This window comes from Mustela erminea, chromosome 3 (assembly GCF_009829155.1).
Source record: "Mustela erminea isolate mMusErm1 chromosome 3, mMusErm1.Pri, whole genome shotgun sequence".
In the NCBI taxonomy this organism is placed as follows: Eukaryota; Metazoa; Chordata; class Mammalia; order Carnivora; family Mustelidae; genus Mustela; species Mustela erminea.
Genome location: NC_045616.1, coordinates 12,466,372 through 12,487,651, shown reverse-complemented (window position 1 = coordinate 12,487,651; position 21,280 = coordinate 12,466,372). Strand labels below are relative to the sequence as shown.

General features: G+C 50.7%; 1 protein-coding gene across 5 annotated transcripts; it reads left to right on the top strand.

Moving 5' to 3' along the window:
- Positions 1-1,093: 1,093 nt before the first annotated feature.
- Positions 1,094-20,395, top strand: MGAT1 (alpha-1,3-mannosyl-glycoprotein 2-beta-N-acetylglucosaminyltransferase). Of its 5 annotated transcripts, none has more exons than XM_032335215.1 (3): positions 1,094-1,181; positions 2,299-2,718; positions 17,799-20,395. In XM_032335215.1, exon 3 carries the CDS (start codon positions 17,896-17,898, stop codon positions 19,237-19,239), a length of 1,344 nt encoding a protein of 447 aa, XP_032191106.1. In that variant the 5' UTR covers positions 1,094-1,181; positions 2,299-2,718; positions 17,799-17,895; the 3' UTR covers positions 19,240-20,395. The 5 variants fall into 5 exon arrangements, with proteins under 5 accessions (XP_032191106.1, XP_032191102.1, XP_032191104.1 ...); XM_032335211.1 differs by lacking the exon at positions 1,094-1,181 and adding an exon at positions 1,424-1,513; XM_032335213.1 differs by lacking the exon at positions 1,094-1,181 and adding an exon at positions 1,568-2,226.
- The last annotated feature ends 885 nt before the right edge of the window (positions 20,396-21,280 follow it).

The window sequence follows — 21,280 nt, the reverse complement described above, 5'->3', positions numbered from 1 at the left end:
GATACGGATGAACAGCCAGATGAAGAGCTTGGAACCAATGGAACCGCCCTCAGTGACCAAACATTAGAACAGAAGATGCACCTAGTGCTCTTACCTCTTAGGAAGTTTCAAGGGTTTTAGGAACTTTGATCCAGGAATGAAATGAAGAGCAAACCTACACAATCCTTATAAATCATAACATCTCACAAGGCAGGCCAGAAGACTGAAGCCCAGGCTAGAGTTTTCAGAGAGGAGGTAAAAACAGAGGCTGCCAATCCATTCTGTCTTGGCAAGACTCTAGGACATGTCCTTAGGGGATGACACATGAACTCCAAAAATTAGTAGTAGCTCCTCTACTATTACTGATTCAAGTTGAGCGAGTCAGAACAATACATTTAGGACAAAAAGAAAGAAAGAAGAAAAAAAAAGCAACCAGGGCCATTTTGGGACTTGCAAGCCCCCTGCAGAAGCGACAGGTTTCTTCCGAGAGAGGTGTCAGGCGGAAGGCGGCAGCCGCAGCGCGGGGTCGTGTTACAGGCTGGGAGGTCGGAGACCGCCTCTACCGCTCTCCAGTCCCGTAACCGCAGGCTGACTCCCCACTGTTCGCGGGTGGTGGTGGTGACCAAGTAATACAATTAATACCGCAGTTATTAATACTTGCAAAGTGCTTCGCAGAGCGTGTACAACGCGCACTGAGGGCGCGGGGCCGGGGGGGGGCATTCATTTTAGAGCACTCTTACCATTTTCTGTCTCTTTTCTGACCCAAGGAAACGTCCTGCCGGGGCGACAGAAGCAGCTAGGAAAAAGCGACGCGCAGAGCGACACTTCCCGCGGGTGCCGCTCCGAAGCTGCCGGCGCAGGCACGGTTAACTCGGGCCTCGCAGCTTCCCGAACCGCGCCCGGCAGGCGGGACCCGAAGCCGGACAGCCGAGCCGCCCCGGCCTACCGCACCACCCGGGCAGCGGGCGGTTGCTAGGCGACCCGAGCAGGGCCAGGGGCCAAGGCGACCCTCCCCCATCCTTGCCCAGGTCCCACCCGCCCCGCCCGCGGAGCGTCCACACCCGCGACCCGGCGGGGCGCCGCGGCGCATGCGCGCTTCCCGCCGCGCGTCGCCCGGTGACGCGCGCTCCCGCTCGCCGCCGTACTCTCTGCCCCGCCACTTCTTGTACTCTCGCTCCACGCTCAGTTCTCTTCCAGACCCGGTCGGCCCACACCTCGTCTCCGGTCTTGGGAACAGTGCAGACCCGCGCTCCCGTGGTGGCGGTGGTGACGGGCGGGGGGGAGGGAGCGGGGTGCGGAGGAAGAATGAGGCGGGACGAAGGGAGGTGGACGTTGCCGCGGACTCACTTCCGGAGCACGGGCGGAAGTGGCTGCGGGGGATGGTGGGAGGGGGGAAGGAGCGCGAGGGGAGGGCCCGGCCGCCGGGGGTCGAGGGGGTGGGGCTCTGGGCCGCCTGTCGGGACCCAGCTTGGGGCCTGGACTCCGACCTGGGAGGGCCACGGCTTCCTGCTGAGACCAGGCGGGCGGGATCCAGGTAACGACCCAGAGCCGCCTGGGCGAGGGTCGTCCGGGCGGTAGGGGGTGCGGGGTGAGGGGTGGGGGTCAGAGTCTAGGGAGGGTCTCCGTGTCACTCCCTTCCCGGGTGAGCGCGGAGAATGGGGTGCGGAGGAGTCGGTTGGGAGGAGTTAAACTCATGGAGGGGGGGGGGGTCATGTGAACGCCACGCCCCTACAGGAAGGACGGATGTGTGCGCGCGTGTGTGTGTGTATGTGTGTTTAGGAATAAATGTAGAAGGGAGGGGGCGACGGGGTTTGTGTGTGTGAGAATAAACTTAGAAGAGAGGGGGCGACCGGGGTGGGCTTCCCAGCTGAGAAACTGGAGCTCGGGGCGGCTGCTGCTGGCCGGACTCGGGCCTCTCTTCTCTCAGAGCGCTCTCCGCGGCCCGGGGAGGGAGTTCGAGATCAGGAATCCCAGCCCTGCCACAGTTTTGGGAGCCGAGGGCGAGGCGAGGCCGAAGGGAAAGGAGCAGAGAATGTATGCGGAAGGGGCCTGTGTTGGGGTCTGGAGTGGGTTGAGTTCATTCTAGGAGCGCTGACCGGGCGATTAAAACACTGAACCCCCTAAGCTTGGGAGCTGGAGGAGATTAGTGTGTGGCAGTAACAGGACAAGAGGGAGAAGGAAGAGGGATGTTCTTTTCCATGTGTCTTAGAAGACAGCCTCCATTGATGGTAGAGGAATCCAGTCTAGGTAAGGGGCCTTAAGCATCCGTTGGGGTACAGCATAGGATAGAAAGTGTCGTAATGTTTAAATATTCCACAGGTTAACACTGACACCAGCCTTCTGGCCATGCCGGTTCTATGGCCTCATGAACCCCAGCAGAAGACAAACCGGCCGGTCCTCACAGTGGATGACTTACCTTCCCTGAGCAAGATATGGGATAGAACCCGGAATCTGCCCCACACCAGCCTCTGGGCGGAATAAGCCAGCTGAATGAAGGAATGTAACAGACCCCTGGGAGGGACACTGAACCCTGCCGTGGGGGGGGAGGGGCCTGGACTTACCCCTTCCCCCCCCAGACTCCTCCCCCTCAGAGTCCACTCAGCCATGGACTTTAGACCTGGATAAGGGGAAAGAAGCTGCACTTTGGTGTATTTGATTTGGGACTCTGAGTTTTGGAAATGGAGTGCCGGAAGGGGGTTTGATGGTCTCCAGGGGAGCAGCTGAGAGAAGAGAAGAAAGGTAAGGTTCCTGTCTCACTTCCCACTGGGTGTCTTGCTGCTCTTAGGCAGAAAATGTTGAGTGGGGCCAGTCTGGGGATGCTGCCATTTAGGAAGTGCCTGATGAGAACCCTTACTGCAATGGATACACAGGAAGCTTTACCTCTGTTTCACTCTCTTAGACTTGTTCCCGGCCTCTCTACCCAGGTAGGAGGACCCAGGTAGGAGGAGTACGTTGTAAGATGTTTTGTGCGGTGGCATTTGAGAGGTTAGGCCTAGGAGAACATGAAGAGAATTTTCAGCTTCTGAGGAGAGGCTGGGTTAGACTATATATAAGGACCAACACCGAGTCAACACATGTTGGGCTAAATAAGACTCTAGGGTGGGTTACTTAGGCCGAGGCAGGCTGCCGTGTTTTGGGGGAACTGACTGAGTGGAACTGCCTTGGGGGAGGTTAGACGATGGTCTGGATAACTTCCTAAATTGTCTCTCTTCAGATTTAGGCCATGAAACCTTATGCAGACCACAGAAAAACAGAACACAGGTTTAAGATCAGTTGAATTTTTGTTCTAGCTCTGACTTTCTTAGTGTGTAACCCTAGGAATGTCGGTTAAGATCTGTCATGTTCTGTTCACCTGTAAGACAGGGGTACCTAGCTTTAGAGCTTCCTCACAGGTTGTCACAGGGAGCAAATGGGGGATAGATCTTGAAAAGTGTCCAGGGCCATGTGTGTGGAAAACAGTGCTGTTGACATTGCTTGATAATGCTTGTGTAATTGGTACATACAAAAAAACTCTGAATGAGGAGTTCTGTTCTTTTATTGAATTAGTGTATTGGCAAAAGCCTTGGATGTCCTCAATTAGAAGCCTGCCCTGAATGTGTCTCATCTTGTTGCTGTTAAACAATACCTGGGATCATCAAGTGGTGGAAAAAGTGCACAGGTCCTAGGAGAGCTTAGGTTGGGGATTCTGGTCCTTAGGGCTCTCTACACTTGTGATAAGTATGCCTCTTGGGGTAGCAGATTAAAGAGGGCCAAGTGTGTGGTTAGGAGGTGGAGCTCCATTTCTTGGAGTAAATTCTGGGCCTTTCTTCCTGTGCCATATCCTGGTATTCTCTCCTGCTCTTGAAGATGACAGTGTTTTTGGACTTCCATCTCTTAGTCCTTTCTGTTTTTGCAGGCTGTTCCCACAGACCAGTTCATAGTTAACCGTCTCACCTCCTTCCTACTCCTTCCTTGAACCCCAGTTTACTTATGCCGAGATACCTGCTTTTCTCAGTTACAACAAACAGAAAGGAGATATGTTGGCAATTTTGATAGGTGGTAGGGTATGGTGGCCTGGGGGCATGGGGCAGAAGGCTTGGCTTCTAGCATCTCTGCCTCTCAGTAGCTGTGTAACACCTGGAGCTCATATTCATTGGGGTTGGTGTAATAACTAAGATCATTTGCAAGCTGAAAATCACGTTATTTATGACTTAGCTGCTTTTTCCCCCTCCTTCCTTTCTTGCCTGCCTTTCCCCAGTGGTGAGCTGTTTCTTCTCTGGTCTGAGGCTGGCTTGGAGCAGTACCTTTCAGGCCGGGGCTCTACTTTAGAAGGTCTAGATTTCAGGGTGGCAAGTCACCTGCCCCAGCTTGGCCCACCACATTCCTAGTGCCAGTCCTTGCAAGGGCTTTCTGGTCCCAGGATCCTTTTGCAGCCCTCATCTTAAGCCCAACCTAAGCTCTCCTGCGAGTGTACAGAGTTGTGCTGTATATATATGGCGCTTTTGTTACATGAAATGTCCAGTTGGGTCACTTTTCTGTCATCACGCTGTTGTAAGGAAGAGAGAGCAGGGATTATTTCCCTAATTCAGTAGGTAAGGGGAAGCTACAGAAACTCTGAGCACAAAGGACTTGCCTCAGTGTCGAGAAGCAGATACTGTAATTGCCTGCCCAGTGCTGGGCTGCTTCTACAGCATCTTACCTAATAAGGACCATCTGGATCCTGCTGCAAACCTTCAGGGAGGGAAATTTAGTGCCCTGTCAGCAGCCTCTCTGGTAAGACATTTCCTCCCTAGATTGAACCAGAATTCCTCTCCCCTGTCATTTTTCACTGAAAGTGCTAGTCCTGTGCTCTGCCTGACCCTGTCTCAAGATAGTCTTCTCAAGACTATCTCACAGGGGTACAGGATCTCACGGCCTTCTCACAGGGGTACAGGATCTCAGACCACTTAGCCAGGAGCAGTGGTAGACTTAATCAAAAGTTGTGAATGTGTTTTAACTGAATTTATTTATACCATTGTGTCACACAAAAGGAATTGTATGTAGTTAACCAAAAGTCTCATTTCATAAACTTTGCTCACTGGTCCTTTTATTAATCTTTTCTCTTTTCTTTGATCTTGATGATCTGTGTTTCTGGGTCTCCAAGGGGAGTGTCGATGTTGGGAGAATGGGAGAGGGAAAATTAGACACAGCGCTGATTTAAAACTTTGATTTTACTTCTTCTGATAGTTTCTAGCCGAGATCTGCCTTAAGTTCAGATCATGAATTCTTTTTAAGTCGTAAAAAATTTCAGGGTATCTTGGGTATGGTTTATGGGAAGGCGATTGGAACAATTTTCATGTCCTTCTCCGTATGTCTCCAGTCCTCTTTTGGAGGTAGTGGGGGTGGACAGGATACAGTATTTTCGCTTCTAAATTCTCTCTTATCTTATGATCAGATCTTCCTATTTTTTCCGTTTTGGCATACTCCAGTTTCGGTTTCATTCCCAGAATTCAGGCACCTAGTTCCTTGTTTCTGCCCTTCTTCCCCTTCCCCCTCAGCCCATAACACCTCCTCATGAAATCTCCATCAAAAGCCCTGGGCCTCTTTTCCCAGGTCAATGTGGCACATGTCACCCTGGCTTCTTGCCTCCTAGACCAAGTGTTTTCTTTTGTTTCCGTCCAAGAATTCAGCCCAAACCTGTTCTCTAACCAGGCTCTTTCTGCTTGGGACAGTCCTTTTGTAGCTGGGGAATTTCTACCTTTAGATCTTCCTGTAAGCCTTGGAATTTCAACAAAGTAGTCATTGGGTGTTAGTTCTCATGCACAAGCAGTTCCCCATTCTTGTCCTCATTGAACTGCCTTGGATAGAGGAGGATTATTAGAGTGGGAATGTGACATCTCGTGGGCTGGTCTGCCCCATTTTTCAGCATCCTACTATGTCCTTTTCCTGGAGAGTGATTTTAGCTTCTCATATCTTGGATCTACAAACTAGTATTTCCCATCTCTTTACACTTTTAGAAATCACGGTTTTCCTTCTTACTTTGATGTGGAGTGTGAGTGTGTAGGCCTCCTGCATCCCCCAACTCCCTTCATAAGGAAAGCATAAAGAGAGGGCAGATGTGCAGACGCAGTGGCTATTGGCTAGCATATGAGTCCATGAGACCATGGTCCATAAAGTCAGCTCAGCTGGAAACCTTGAAGACACACATAGTACAGTCTCAGTGAGGTGTCAGCTCCTTTCACTCTGCCCCTTCAGAGCTAGGCTCCAGGTGCTTCTTCCATAATTTCCTTGCTGCCCCAGTGTGCACCTGTCATGCTGGACACACAGCCATCTCGGTGTATTTTCACTCAAGGGTGTGTAAGAGGAAGGAATGAGTGCAGGAATGCCTGGGTCTAAAACCTGGCCATGCCCCTCACTAGGTCTTGTGACCTTCAGCCAGTTGGCACTTAACCTGAAATTCACACTGCCTTGGATAGAGTTGGCCCCCCTTCTGTAGAATGCGATGATAATGCACACTCTGCAGAGCTGTTGGGAAAGTTCTGCATGTGGAGGCCTCTGTGCAACTGAGGCCTTAGCCCCTGGTGGGGGTGGGGGCTTTAGGGCATACTCTGCCCTTTTTTGGGGGGGGGTCTGGAACCCTTCATAATTCCTGGTTTCATGTAGAAACACGTTAGTGAGCGAAAGCAGTCAATAACCCCACACTGCTAAGTTCCTGCCAGCGGTGTGCGGTGTGGAACACAGGAGGGAAGTGGATTGGGGAAGGGCCTGGAGCCCCATCACTTGGTGGGGCTGGCCCTAGACTGGGTGTGCGTGAGTAGCCAGGAGCTCTCAGTGCCCCACCCTCAGTCCCAGGATCAGATACAGACATCGGGGCTTTTCCAGGGATCCCTCAGCCCCTTTCACAGGGCTTCCACAAAATCCTGAGATGAAGTCCTGTATTCCTTAGGTCTCATGGTTCTTATCCCTGGGACAGGTCTGTCCTCTGCTCCTGTACTCAGAGTGAACAGCTCTCATTCCCCACCTCGAAAGAAAAAAAAACAAAGTATTAAAAAAGAAAGAAAGAAGAAAACAATTGCCCCCCCCCTTCTGCTTCTGGCAGCAGGTGTTTCCTCTCTGGCTTCTTTTTTGGCACCTTGGTTCTTGTTCTCACATCCCCGCACCCCGGGGTCCCTCTGTTGCCCCGGCTCCTCCCCCCCACCCCCGGAAGCTAGACTTTAGCGGGTTGATGAGCGCTGTCCGCACGACGTCGGCCTTGGATTTGGTGGACTTTGGTGGACGCACCGTCTGGCTGCCAGGCCTACCTGGGGCCGGACTGACCCCATCCCCTCTGTGGGCTCCAGGCGCTGGGGCTGGGGGCGACGAGGCTCCCAAAGACTCCTCGGGACGGGTTGAGTGTGCGAGTGGGGTCGGGATCGTGAGCCAGGAAGGGCACTGTAGCCGCTTCAGCACCGCGCGTCCCTAAGTTCGGAACCCCGGAAACTTGGGACGCCCGGCCGGCGGGGTTGGCCCAGTCGGGCCGAGGGGCGGGCCGGGGACGCAGGGGCCCCGGCGAGGGTAGCCGGCCCCGCCCCTCGGCCCTCCCCGCCCCGCCCCGCCCTCGCTGGGGAAGGGCCACGTTGCTCGGCTGGCGGGCTGGCCGGGCGCGAGTAGGAAGGGCCGGCTGGGAGCGGAGCGCCGGCATCCGCGCGAGCGCCGGCAACGCGCCCCGGGGCGGCCGCTTTCGGGGCCGGGAGGTCGGGAGGACCTGGTGAGTAGGGCCCAGAGCGCCGGCGTCCGTCGGCTGGGAGGCCGGCCCTGGGGAGGGGACGGGGGTCGGGCTGAAGGAGGCCCCGCGGAGCGGAGAGGGCGCTCCGAGGCTCGGGTCCCGGCGCGGGAGGCGGCGGCTGTCTGAGCGCTTCGCGGCCCCGGGCGGCCCCGGCGGGAAGGGCTCGGCCTGGCGCGGGTTTGGCCGCGCGGCGCTCGCGAGCCGGGAAGGGGAACTCCGCGCTCGGTTTTCAGAACCCCGGGCCTCCAGCTGCTGGAGAGCGCGGCCGGGCTCCGCGGGCGGGAGGCGGTTGTGAAACGCGCTGGCGGGGCGTCCGTGGGTGCGGGGCCGGGGAGGCGGGGAGTGGGGAGGGGAGGTGGCCTTTCCCCAGACCCATCCCAGCGTCCTTCCACGGGCTACTGGGGTTCCTCCTCCTCAGCCGCGAGGAGGAGTGACTCCATGTGAAAAATATGTAGACGGGAAAGAAAACTTTCACCACCTGTTAGCCAGCGTGTGTGGGGTCGGGGTCCCGGACCCGTGCGGGGCCCCATCTCAGAAGGCGGAGCGGGGTGGGGGGGCTGTGTGGCCCGCTGATCCGCTTTCGGACTGACCCGTTGAACCCAGGGTGAGAGGCTCCACCTCGGTCAACCCTTGCCCCTGAGGCCTGTTTCATGACTCTTTGCTTTAGGTCATCGCTGGCTGAGGGACCAGCTTTGTTTTCTGTCGTTTGTCACAGTTTTCAGACCTCGGAGCCTTTTCTCCTAGACGCTCACATCCCCCCAGTCTGCCTCCCATGGTGAATCACCCCCGTCTGACCCCATTGCGGGAGACTGTTGAGCTCTTCTGGATTCCTGCCTGTGTCCTGTTGTCAGAGTCGGACTGCACTGTAGTCATGGTTAACCTCAGTGCCATATGTGACACCTTGAGCTCACTTCCTGTTTGGGACATTGGGGAAATAGTCGCTGTCCTTTTCATCATCAGAAACCAGGGAACCTGCGGAAGATCCAAATCGATTCTTTTTTTGTTCAAATAAGTGAACCAAGGCACAAGTGGGTCAAGGGACTTGCCCAAGGTTACCTGGTTTCCCAGGCCTTCAGGCTTTTTGCTGCACTAACATCATGCTTCCTCTTAGTCTCTTCTTTTTCAGGATGAATAACCTGCGTGCCTTCCTCCTAGGTTTTACTCTGTAAGCTCTTGAATTATTTAGTGTATTTTCCCTGACTCCTTTTCATTTCTTCCGTCCTTGTGAAAGTATGGAGACTGATACTTGATTCAGGAGTCTAGCAGAGGTCTAATAATGAACGAGAAAGTAATTCAGTTAGGTCTCTATTATCTGAGGTGTATTCTGTGCTTTAGGTTTTTTAGGCAGTGCATTTTAACCTGGTAAGACAAAAGTAGAAGGGAAAGCCTGTCAATATTACTTTAACTCCCATACTTTTTGAAGCTAAGTATGACTTCTCCATTATTGCTCATGAAGGGAAGTCAACTATTTGGTGTTCTCTTACTGTGTAAAAAATAGTTTTGCCAGAGAGGGGGGAGCTGGCTGCAGAATACCATGGAATCAGGGTGGTGGAAAGGGATCACAGCTTCTAGGTAGTCCTTCAGGGGAAGAAACTGAGACCCACAGGAGTTGGTGGGACCTCCTCAGAGCTTCCTGGGTTTTGGCTGAGGGTTCACACTAAAAATGCTCACTCTTCATCTTCCACCACAGTGCTGATGTCTTTGTACTTGGTGGTGTGGATCAGCTGTGTCACTTCCCTAAAGGAGTGTAAAGACTAGCAAATCACAACTAGGTTTGAATCTGCGACTTGCAGGCAAATGTCATTAATTGCAGAACATCAGGAGCTTATGTCAGGGTTAAGGACTATCGTTCTGTTTTAGTAAAGGAAGGTGTGGCAGATTATATTTTCCCCAAATGGTCACTCCATAAATATCCCATTCCACTTTTTATTACAATTGCACATTGTTCTCCCCCCACGAGTGGTGGGATCTGTGGTTTTTCTCCCTTTGAGTGTGGGCAGACACTTAACGATTCCTCTGACTTATGAGTAAAATACAGAAGTGATCCCAGGCTAGATTATAAAAAGGATACAGTTTCACCTGGCTTACACTTTTTCTCGGGACACTCATCTTCGGAATCCAGCCATCAAGTTCAAAGGAAACCCAGGCCATGTGAAGAGGCTACGTGCAGGGCGTTGCAGCCAGAACTTCATCTAACCGTGCTAACATCAACCTGCAGACATGTGCCTGAATAAGCCTTTGAGGGAGAGTTCCCCTCCACCCATCCCCAGCGTTCCAGCCTTCAGCTGAGGTCCCAGACATCATGGAGCAGAAGCAGGTCATTCCCCTCTGCCCCACAGTCCAAATTCCTGACCTGTTGAAACTGTGAGAGAGAGTAAATGATTGCTGTTGAACATTAAATGTTTTTATTGTTCAATAATAGCTGTTGATGAGGAAGGGAATAGCAGTAGAGGCAAACCCTCAGATTTTGGACTTGGGGCTCTGAGCCAGAGGACAGGAGGAGCACGTGCTGTGCTTAGATTCTGTCCTACTCGTTATTTCAGGTACTTACTGCTCTATCACATATCACCTCAAAACCTAACGGTCTGAAACAGCAGAAGCATTTTATTCCTATCTTAGCTTGTGGTTCTTCCTCATGGTCATTCCTGTGGTTGCAGTCCAGTGTGGCCAGGGCTGGGATCATCCAAAAGCCCTCCTCCCATGTCTAGTGGTTGGTGCTTGCTGTTGGCTAGAACTTTAGCTTGTGAGCTAAGGGTCGTGAGCTGGAACACCTGTAGGTGTCCTGTTCATGTGGCTTGGGCTTCCAGCCTCTGTGGCTGCAGTCAAAGAGCATGCATCTCAGGAGCAACAGGTGGAAATTGCATTGCCTTTTGTGGACAGGTTTTGCAATTCATGCATGGTCACTTCCTCCGTAGCCACAGATCAAAGAGGGAACACAGACCTCGCATCCCCCACCTCTAGTGGGAGAAATGGCATTATGTTCTTGTAAGAAGAGCATGTGGGATGGGATGTGTGATGATCTTCTTTGGAAAAGCACTGTCATGCTGCTGGTTTGGTCTTCTTTCTCCCCGATTTAGCTAATAATGCAAGCAGTCTGCCAGCTAGCCACTTGGACTCCGTAATGTGCGTCAAGCACTGTAATAGGGTTAAGGGTCATAGAGCTTTTCCCCTAAGGAATAAGGTGAGAACCACATAAGCACAGCCACAGATTCTGTTACACTGTGGAGGGGAGAAACAGGAGGAGGGGAGAGAGTGGCTTGAGGGTAGTTGCGGGAAGGCCTAGCTCTGGCAGTGGTGCTGTGGAAGGATTTGCTGACCTGGGCTGTAAAGGATTTGCAGGTGCCCACAGTGTGGGTCCACAGGTGATGTTTTAGGATGAAGGAACAGCCAGAGCAAAGACTGCAGCATGTAAGTAAGTGTACTCATTAGGGGAAACAAGTAGCTTGCTGACAGCAGAGAATGGGGTTCAGAGGCTAGTGGTTGGAGGTGAGCTTGAAAAAGGATGTTTGAATTAATTTCTTCTGAAGGCTTGTGTGTCATGATGAAGTTGAGTTTTATCCTGTAGGCAGTGGTAGCTAGCCCCTGATGGTTTTTTACGGCAGACTGGTGGTGTGACCAGCTGTGCATTTTAAGAAAGAAGGGTGCTCTGTTGTTGTTGGGAAGGTTGCTTAGGGTTAGGGGGAAGCAAGATTAGTGATAGGTAGATGAGCTACATACATCAGAAGTTCAGGCTTAAAGCAGTATGGCATAAGCAAAGAGAGTTCAAGGGACTGGCATGAATGAGTAACTGTCTCTTCGATTTTCAGAATTGTGAAATGCTTGGAGCTGGATATGTTTCAGAATTTAAAATTATTTTGGATTTTAAAAAGATAATCTGGTGCATTTATGATGTAGTGTAAAGTGTGGAACCGCACCATAATCCAGCATCTTGACTTCTGTGGCAAATATATAAATAGTCACACTAAATGGATAATAAATACTATAAATAGCCTTATATTAGATCACATCAGATTTCACCAAAGGTTTTACTGCCATATGAGTGAAGGAAACTTCTCTTTGTCAGTGCTTTCTGGGCTTGGGGATTGCAGTTAAGGGATTGTGGGTGAGTGGCATCCATACAGAAGTCACTTTTTAGGTCATTAGCAAATCTCAAGTCAAGGATCCTAGCTCAACAGCTTGGATGCACTGGGGGAACTGGTCCCCGTCCTTGAATAGCTTGTAGCCCAGGGGATTTAAAAGATCTTGAGCAAGAAGTTGCACTGATGTCAGTGATGGTGAAGGGGAGGTAGACTTCACATTGTCTGACTTCTTCCCTGGCAGAGACATGAGGGCACACCAAGTGAAGGAGGGAGGGAAGAAGACACCAGGCATACAGGCTCATGCGAAGGCCTTGAGGCAGGCTCAGGTGTTTGTAGCCCAGAAGGATCTAGTAGAGTGGAGCATAGAGAGCCAGCTAGAGAGGGGACAGAGGAAGGACTGGCTAGCATCTATGTCACAGATGGGCACTATTCTAAACACCTGATGTAGATATCTCACCCAGGCTTTTTAGCAGTCCAGTGATGTATTCTATTATGATTTCTATCTTAGAGGTGAGAAGATTGAGTTTTCAGAGATGTGAAAAAATGTGGGATGGTGCCAAGCATTTGTTTGGCTTGCCCTTGTTACTCCTGACGGTAGGAATGAGAGCCGCACGTCCTCAATGAACTGGTTGGCTTGCCCGCCAAAGGCTTGGCTGGCCTTTGGGGCTTCATCATCCCTCAGACACAGCCATCCGCTGGAGAGCACAGGTGCTTGTGTACACACACACCGTTCATTAACTTCCATTTAGAAAGGAGGATCCTGTCCCAGAGAGTGTGTGAGGAAGCAGTGGGAAATGGCACTGGGACTCTGGATGAGTCTGTGTAGAGAAGCAGTGGGGCTTGGGAATAGACATGTTGTGTTCTCTGCAGAAAGAAGAGCAAGTTCAGTGACACAGTTTAGCAAAAAGTGGTCATGGTCTGGAGAATGAGGGCCTGAGCGTTAAGGTAGAGGCCTGGGCTGGACTGGGACAGCTGTTTCCTTTGGGCCATCCGGCCATGCCTGATGGTTACAGACGTGCTTGGAGTCCAGTCCTCTGAGAGACTGACAAGAGTGCTCTGAACTGCGTGGCTTAGAAGGATGGGTGTATGGGGGAGTGGGGGGCCTGCTTCAGGGCTTCTGGAAGTAGATATGGACCACCTAGTTCTAATATCTGGAGGAGAGTGAAGGCTTTTACATGTCATCTGCAGGGCAGAGAGGATGTGGTCCCCTGGGGTTTTGCCACCAGTCTGAAGAGCTTCCTGGTCTGAGATGGTTCATCAGTAAGTCAGAGACAGGTCTGCTTCTCCAGCCTTGAAGTAGCTTTGGATATGGGGGTCAGTCTCTTTTGTCCTTCTGCCATCCCTTTATCTCAAGACTTTTCCTGCCCAGTCAGTTAGGAGGCAGGAATTTGGGAGATAAGAAATCCTGACGAGGAGATTAGAGAGAATGGTTATCAACGACCACATCCTGAGGCAGAGTGAGAAAGAAACTGCAAATCTATTCTCTCTCTCTCCTAGGAAACTCTGATTTGTGTATGAGCATTGATAACACGGGAATTTAATGACACAGTAAAGTGGAAATGGACTTGAGTTTTCTGAGGAAGACTGGTGCTGTGGAGTTGTCGGGGTGGATGGTTTCTCAAAGGAAGATAGGTGGTGGTGCTGCTAGCAGATGCTGGAGGAGTCTCCCCAGGAGGGAGACCGAATCCAGGTTCCTCTAGAGATCCTTCTGGATCAACACTTTGATCTTTTGACCCTGGATCTGCCTGCCCAAGAGTCCGGAAGTGCAGATATGAGATCTGGAACCTGAGATTTTGGTGGCAGTGAGGCAGAGGGTAACTGGCAGAGCAGTGGGCACAAGAGGGCACATACCTGAAGCTTTAGGGTGTGAAAAGTGGGACCAGAAGTAGAAGGGCCAGGGAGAGAGTTGCTTTGTCAATAATGTCAGCTGTCTGGAAACTGGATGGTATGGTAGATCTTTCAAGTAGTGGGTTCTAGTTGGGTAAGAGGGCTGGTAGGACTATGCCTTTTTCTTGTAAGATGTGTGTCCCAGTCCCTTCCCAGAGCTTGGCGGACAGCAGGTATGTGCCATGGGTGTTTAAGGAGTTCAGGACAAATGGATTGCTTCAGTTACCCCTACTGATGTGCCTAACTGGGGCTATATTGGACAAAGTTAGTCAAAACTGTGGGCGACATTCCCATGTTGATTTTAAGAAACTTTACTTGGAAATTTCAATTTGCAAAAAAGATCAAGAATTAGAATGGTGTAAGGAAACTCATTCCATTACTCAGATTCACCTATTAGCATTTTGCCACATTTGCTCTCTCTCTGTATACATGATACTTTTTTTTCTGAGCCTTTTGAGAAGTTGCATCTTTCGTGGCTCTTTACTCCTAATTAGCTAAGAAGTGGGATTTTATTTTCCATAAGCACAGTATGGTTATTTGTCAGTCCGCATTGGTACTTAATTGACTGTCTACATTTCAGTTTTGTAATTTGACCAAATAATGTCATTTTTTAAATAAAAAGTTTTATTGAGGTACAATTGACATAAAGGGCACATATTTAAAATGTACAGTATTATAAGTCTGTAAGTATATATACACCCATGAAGCTGTTACCCCAGTCAAGATAATAGCAAACTTTCCAACTGTCCCTTTGTAATACCTCCCCTCACTGTCCTTACCGCCTCCATGCCTAGGCAACCACTCTGCATTCTGTCACTCTAGGTTACATTGTATTTTCTGGAGATTTATGTATGTGGAATCAGTGTATGTGCTCTTCTTTCCATCTTTCACATATCACTAGATTATTTTGAGATTCACCCATGTGTTATATCAGTAGTTTATGCCGTTGAGTATTACTCCGCTTTATAGGTAAGCCCAGTTTGTTTATCCATATTCCTCTGTGGATGGGCATTGGGTTTTTCCCAGTTTGTGGTGATTTTTGAATAAAGCTGTGATAAACATTCCAGATAGTTTTGCATGGACGTATGTTTTTATTCCTCTTCAGTATATGTCTAAGAGTGGACTTGGTAACTCTCTGTTTAGCATTTGACAAACTACCAACCTGCTGTAAAAGGACATTAGTTTCATACCTTACCCCATATACAAAAATTAACTCAAAATGAACTATAAACCTAAATGTAAAACCTGAAAGGGGAAAGATATGTGTGATTTTGGCAAAGATTCCTTAGATACAGTGTGAAAAGCATGATCCATAAAAGATGAAACCCTTGATAATTGAATATCATTAAAATTAAGAACTTCTGCTTTTCATTTGACACTCTTAAGAGGACAACTGTTTGAACTTTTGCATCTGATGAGTGAGAAAATTTTATCTTAGTATAGTTCAGTTTGCTTTTTTCTTATTGTAAGTGAAATTGATTATCTTTTAATATGTCTAAGGACCATTTCAGTGTCTTTTTTTTTTAATATTTTATTTATTTATTTGATAGAAAGAGATCACAAGTAGGCAGAGAGACAGGCAGAGAGAGAGGGAAGAAGCAGGGTCCCTGCCGAGCAGAGAGCCTGACGCGGGGCTCGATCCCAGGACCCTGAGATCATGACCTGAGCCGAAGGCAGAGGCTTAACCCACTGAGCCACCCAGGCGCCCCATTTCAGTGTCTTTTTGTGTTTTGGCTTTTTATCCCCTCAGTTTAAAAGTTCATTGTCTCTTAGAGTATTGGCTTTTTTTTTTTTTCTATTTAAATTAATTTTTTATTTTTTATAAACATATATTTTTATCCCCAGGGGTACAGGTCTGTGAATACAGGTTTACACACTTCACAGCACTCACCAAAGCACATACCCTCCCCAATGTCCATAATGCCACCCTCTTCTCCCAAACCCCCTCCCCCCAGCAACCCTCAGTTTGTTTTGTGAGATTAAGAGTCACTTATGGTTTGTCTCCCTCCCAATCCCATCTTGTTTCATTTATTCTTCTCCTACCCACTTAAGCCCCCATGTTGCATCACCACTTCCTCATATCAGGGAGATCATATGATAATTGTCTTTCTCTGCTTGACTTATTTCGCTAAGCATGATACGCTCTAGTTTATTTGTATGTATATTACAAGTATTCTCTCCAGTTTGTCTTTTAACTTGGCTAATGGTGTTTATATCATGCAAAAGTGTTTTTACTTATTACTCCCTCTCGATTTTGAATCAAACTTAGAAAGCCTTTCTCTGTACCCAGGTTATAGAGGAATTGACCCATATTTTCTTCTAGCAGTTACATAGTTATATTTATTATATTTAGTTCTCTAATCCACTTGGAAGTTATTCTTCTGTACAGCTCTAATTTTGTCTTTCCAAATAGCTATATAGTTGTTATAACAACTAGTAAAACCATTTTTTTGTCCTAGTAATTTTAAATATCACCTGTATCATATTATCAGATTTCTACGTGAATTTGTGTCTATTTTCTGTAGTTGAAATTATATTCCTTTGGATGATCTGTTTATTTGTGTACTAATATCACATAGTTTTATTTATAGAAGATTTGTAATATGTAGTACTTTAGTGGATGGTAGGGCTAGTCCCTCTTTCACATCTTCATTATTTTCCTAGATGATCTTGTATGTTTATTTTTTTCATTTTTTAAAAAATTTAATTTCAGGTAGCCAACATATGGCTACATCATTGATTCTTGATATAATGTTCAGGATTCATTAATTGCATATAACACCCAGTGCCCATTAGTGTCACTTTGGCTCCCAAAAACCGTATTTTTATTGAGATTTCTGAGGATGCAGAAATGTCCTAAGAACAAGGATATGTAAGTCCTCTTTTGTGTCTTTCAAGAACCATAGTTTTTTTCATAGAGGTTTTGAATATTTCTTGTTAAGTTTGTTCTTACATAGCTTATCATTTTTATGGCTGCTGTAAATAGGGTCTTCTCAGCCATTGTGACTTGTAATGAGTTTATTATTTGTGGATATGAAGGCTATTGATTTGTGCAGGTTACTTTTTATATCCTGCTACTTTTCTCAATTCCTCAGTTGTCTGGATTTGTTTTATCATTAATTCTCTTAGAGTTTCCCACGCATATTCTTATAGTATCAACAAATAAAGATAGTCTTGCTTCCTTTGCAACTTCTGCCTTTGTCTTCTGTAGTCCATTCACATTGGCTGATCCCTGCAACTGAAGGTTAAATAGTCATATGGATGGTGGGCAGCTTGGCTTTGCCCCTGACCCTTGTGAGAATGCCCCCAGTGCTTCCTTACTGGGTAAGGTCTAGCTTTATCTTAAAGGTGCAATATTAGAGTTTTTATTTTTATTTTTTAAAAGTTTTATTTATTTATTTATTTGAGAGAGAGGAAAAAAACATGGTCTTGTGAGCTGGCAGAGGGAGAGAAACTGCAGCAGACTCCCGGCTGAGCCCAGAGCCCCTGTGTGCTCTGTCTCAGGACCCTGAGATCTTGACCAGAGCTGATAGCAAGGGTCATCGCTCAACTGACTAAGCCACCCAGGTGCCGCTGACATTAGAGTTTTAAAAGCAGTAATCTGGGGCGCCTGGGTGGCTCAGTGGGTTAAAGCCTCTGCCTTTGGCTCAGGTCATGATCCCAGGGTTCTGGGATCGAGCCTTGCATCAGGCTCTCTGCTTAGCAGAGAGCCTGCTTCCCTTCCTCTCTCTCTGCCAGCCTCTCTGCCTACTTGTGATCTCTGTCAAATGAATAAATAAAACCTTAAAAAAAAAAAAAAGCAGTAATCTTTGAGCAGTGGGGGACAGGTGGTCTCACGTCCAGCCCTGCCCCTGAACTCTGAATGGAAGATAAGACAGAAGGGTGTCAGGTATGGCAGGGAAAGGAGGATTCTCTTGCTTCCTCCTCTGCAACATCACTCTCTACTTCCCCTTCACACCACATTGCTTTCTGAGGACTCATGGACTCACTGCGGAGTGGGGGGAGTATGGTGTCCTGTCCCATAGGCAGTGCTTTTCTGAGGGTGCTCTGGGTCAGCCTCCCGGCCTCCCTCCACCCAGCGCGCCCCGTGCCTCTGTGATGAAGGCTGGTTTTCTGTGTCCTCTCCGCAGGTGCATGGCTGCTTCCTAGCCCCGCAGTAGGCGAGCCCCGGGCAGCCCCGGGCAGCCCCGGGCCCCACCCCGGCCGGCCTCCCCTGCGGGGGCCAGGATGCTGAAGAAGCAGTCCGCAGGGCTGGTGCTGTGGGGTGCCGTCCTCTTCGTGGCCTGGAACGCCCTGCTGCTGCTCTTCTTCTGGACGCGCCCTGCGCCTGGCAGGCTGCCCTCGGACAGCGCTCTCGAGGACGACCCAGCTGGCCTCACACGTGAGGTGATCCGCCTGGCCGAGGACGCTGAGGCCGAGCTGGAGCGGCAGCGGGGGCTGCTGCAGCAGATCCGTGAGCACCATGCCCGCTGGAGCCGGCGGTGGCGGGCGCCCTCGGTTGCCCCGCCCGGGCCGCCACGCCCGCCCGCGTCCCCCGCGCCGGCCGTGATCCCCATCCTGGTCATCGCGTGTGACCGCAGCACGGTGCGGCGCTGCCTGGACAAGCTGCTGCACTACCGGCCGTCGGCGGAGCTCTTCCCCATCATCGTCAGCCAGGACTGCGGGCACGAGGAGACCGCGCGGGTCATCGCCTCGTACGGCAGCGCCATCACGCACATCCGGCAGCCGGACCTGAGCAGCATCGCGGTGCCCCCCGACCACCGCAAGTTCCAGGGCTACTACAAGATCGCGCGCCACTACCGCTGGGCACTGGGCCAGGTGTTCCGCAGCTTCCAGTTCGCGGCCGCCGTGGTGGTGGAGGACGACCTGGAGGTGGCCCCGGACTTCTTCGAGTACTTCCAGGCCACCTACCCGCTGCTGCGCGCCGACCCGTCCCTCTGGTGCGTGTCGGCCTGGAACGACAACGGCAAGGAGCAGATGGTGGACGCCGGCAAGCCCGAGCTGCTCTACCGCACCGACTTCTTCCCGGGCCTTGGCTGGCTGCTGCTGGCCGAGCTCTGGGCCGAGCTGGAGCCCAAGTGGCCACGGGCCTTCTGGGATGATTGGATGCGCCGGCCGGAGCAGCGGCAGGGCCGGGCCTGCGTGCGCCCCGAGATCTCCAGAACGATGACCTTTGGCCGCAAGGGGGTCAGCCATGGGCAGTTCTTTGACCAGCACCTCAAGTTCATCAAGCTGAACCAGCACTTCGTGCCCTTCACCCAGCTGGACCTGTCCTACCTGCGACAGGAGACCTACGACAGTGTTTTCCTGGCCCGTGTCTATGCGGCGCCCCTGCTGCAGGTGGAGAAGGTGAGGACCAGTGAACGCAGCGAGCTGGGGGAGGTGCGTGTGCAGTACACCGGCAGGGACAGCTTCAAGGCCTTTGCGAAAGCCCTGGGTGTCATGGACGACCTCAAGTCTGGCGTCCCCAGGGCCGGCTACCGGGGCATCGTCAGCTTCCTGTTCCGGGGCCGCCGTGTTCACCTGGCCCCCCCGCAGACCTGGGAGGGCTACGATCCGAGCTGGAATTAGCTGCTGCGCCTGTCCGCCCTGCTCCTGCTGGGCTCCTTCCTCGCCGCTTGGTGGGCTGAGACAGACCGAGCCCCTGGGCTGCATCATCTTCTCTGTGTGTCTCTTTTGGGTACATTTACCTTTTCTTTCTTTTTCTTTTTCTTTTTTTGAATGGCATTCGAGAGCACAGAGGATGAGATGAGGGTTATTCTCCTGTTCTCAAGGGGGTCAAATCAGGGGAACCTTGGTGGGGGTATGTTGGGTGGTATTAGCAGGAAGCCACTGTGTGGCAGGGAGAGACTTGGGCATGTTGGGGCCACAGACTCCCACGTTCCAGTTTTTCTCAGAGCATCTGCTGAGGTGGGCAGCTTTAGCTGTCTTGACCAGCTCTCTTTCTCTTGTCCTGCCTCTTCCAGCCAGGGTGTGGGCTCACCTCCTGTATCTGCTCCCCATTCCCACCTTCCCCCAGTTGAAGGGGTTGTTGGGTTCTTTGCAAAGGGGACTTAACTGTGGCCAGAGTGAGACTAACCAAAGGGGTGTCATCATCAGAGTCTGGGTGGAGCTCTTGGGCTTTCAGGGTTTACTGCTGCCCACCCCTGTTTCTCTTCTGCCCCTCTCCTAATCCTGACCTCCTCTCTGCTCTTCTTCCCTTGCAGCTTAGCAGTGTGTGATTCTAAGATGAGAAGTGGAAGGGGAAAGCCAGACTTCTCCTCAGCTTATCCACAGAAGTTGGGGTGGGAGGAGCGGAGAATGTGGTAGGGAGAAAGCCTTGGTGTGCTGGGACATGCCTCCCTCATCCTGCCTCAAAGAAACAGACTCTGTTCCTGGATTCCTGGCCTTTCTAAAAATTGACCCCTTTCCTGTTTTAGTAGGAGGTTTCATGCTGGCTTTCTGGAAGACAGATTAGCTCCTTGTGTCCTTTTTCCCATGGGGTTTGGGACACAGGCCCCTCTCTGAAGGTTGAGGCCTCAGGTGGCCCTCTCAGGGTGAGGTGGAAAGATAGCTCTTGCCTCCCTCCCCTGTCCACCGGGCATTCCCCTGTCTGCTCTGATTGCGGTGAGGATGGCAGGTTGGAGAGCGATGTATGTGTGTTTGCTTCTGGCCTGACCTCAGTTCATGGAAGAAAGTTGAAGCCAGAGAATTATTTTCAAAAATAAAGGCTGAATTGTCTGAAAAACTGTGTGCGTGTGTTTGTGTCCTTGAACAGGAAGGAGCTGAAGGGTAGAGGAAGAAGGAAAAAGAAGGGAGGACAACAGCTGAGGGAAGGGCCTGGATGGCAAGAGGAAGTGGATCAGCTAAAACAAGGAAAGCAGATGACCAGAAGATGGGAGCTGGGAGGGGCTGGGTGTGAAAGAAAGGCCAGACGTGGGGGTAGGGGTGGGAGAGGAGGTGCAGGGGTGGAGCGGGTTAGTCCAAGGTTACAGTACTGTGTTGCTCATCTCTGAAGTTGTGCTGTGAGCCGTTGGTGGACTTGAGCTTGCTGGAAGGCTGAAGACCTGGTCTGAGAGGACCCAGGCAGTCCCTCACAAAGTGGGTGCTATGTGCTGGGTGCCCCATTTCCTGGGCCTGCCCCCAAGCTCCAAGATGCAGTCCTGATACCAGGGCAAGCTCTGTCAGGGAGAGGCACTCAGAGTCCTGACAGTGATCCCAGTGAGAATGCTTTTGTCCTGCCACCTACAACACACACACACAGCTGGCAAGCATGTCCGGAGACTTTGAATCATGGGAAGCACATGCCTCGAGTTTCTGTTCTCTATTCCTTCTTTTTTTGATGATTCACTAGTGCGTTTGACAACCCTGGGGAGGTGACTTTGTTCACTTATACCATTCTGGAGCTTCACACATACTAGCTGTAGGGGGAGTGGGGCCACCTGGTGCCAAAGGGAGTAGCTCCGGCCTCCCTTCTGGGCTTAGGAATGCTGAGTGTGCTACGGGAACCGGAGTCAGACATTCATTTTAATCTTTCAGATTTCTGTAGAGCTAGTTTTGTCTTCCCGTGTGCTCCCAGATGGATCATTTAATCCTGTGGGGTAAATAAATTGGGGTAGGGAGGTGGTCATTA

What these genes read in the sequence shown, in the direction of transcription:
- MGAT1 (XM_032335215.1), top strand. Translation starts at nt 17,896, where the DNA reads ATGCTGAAGAAGCAGTCCGCAGGGCTGGTGCTGTGGGGTGCCGTCCTC.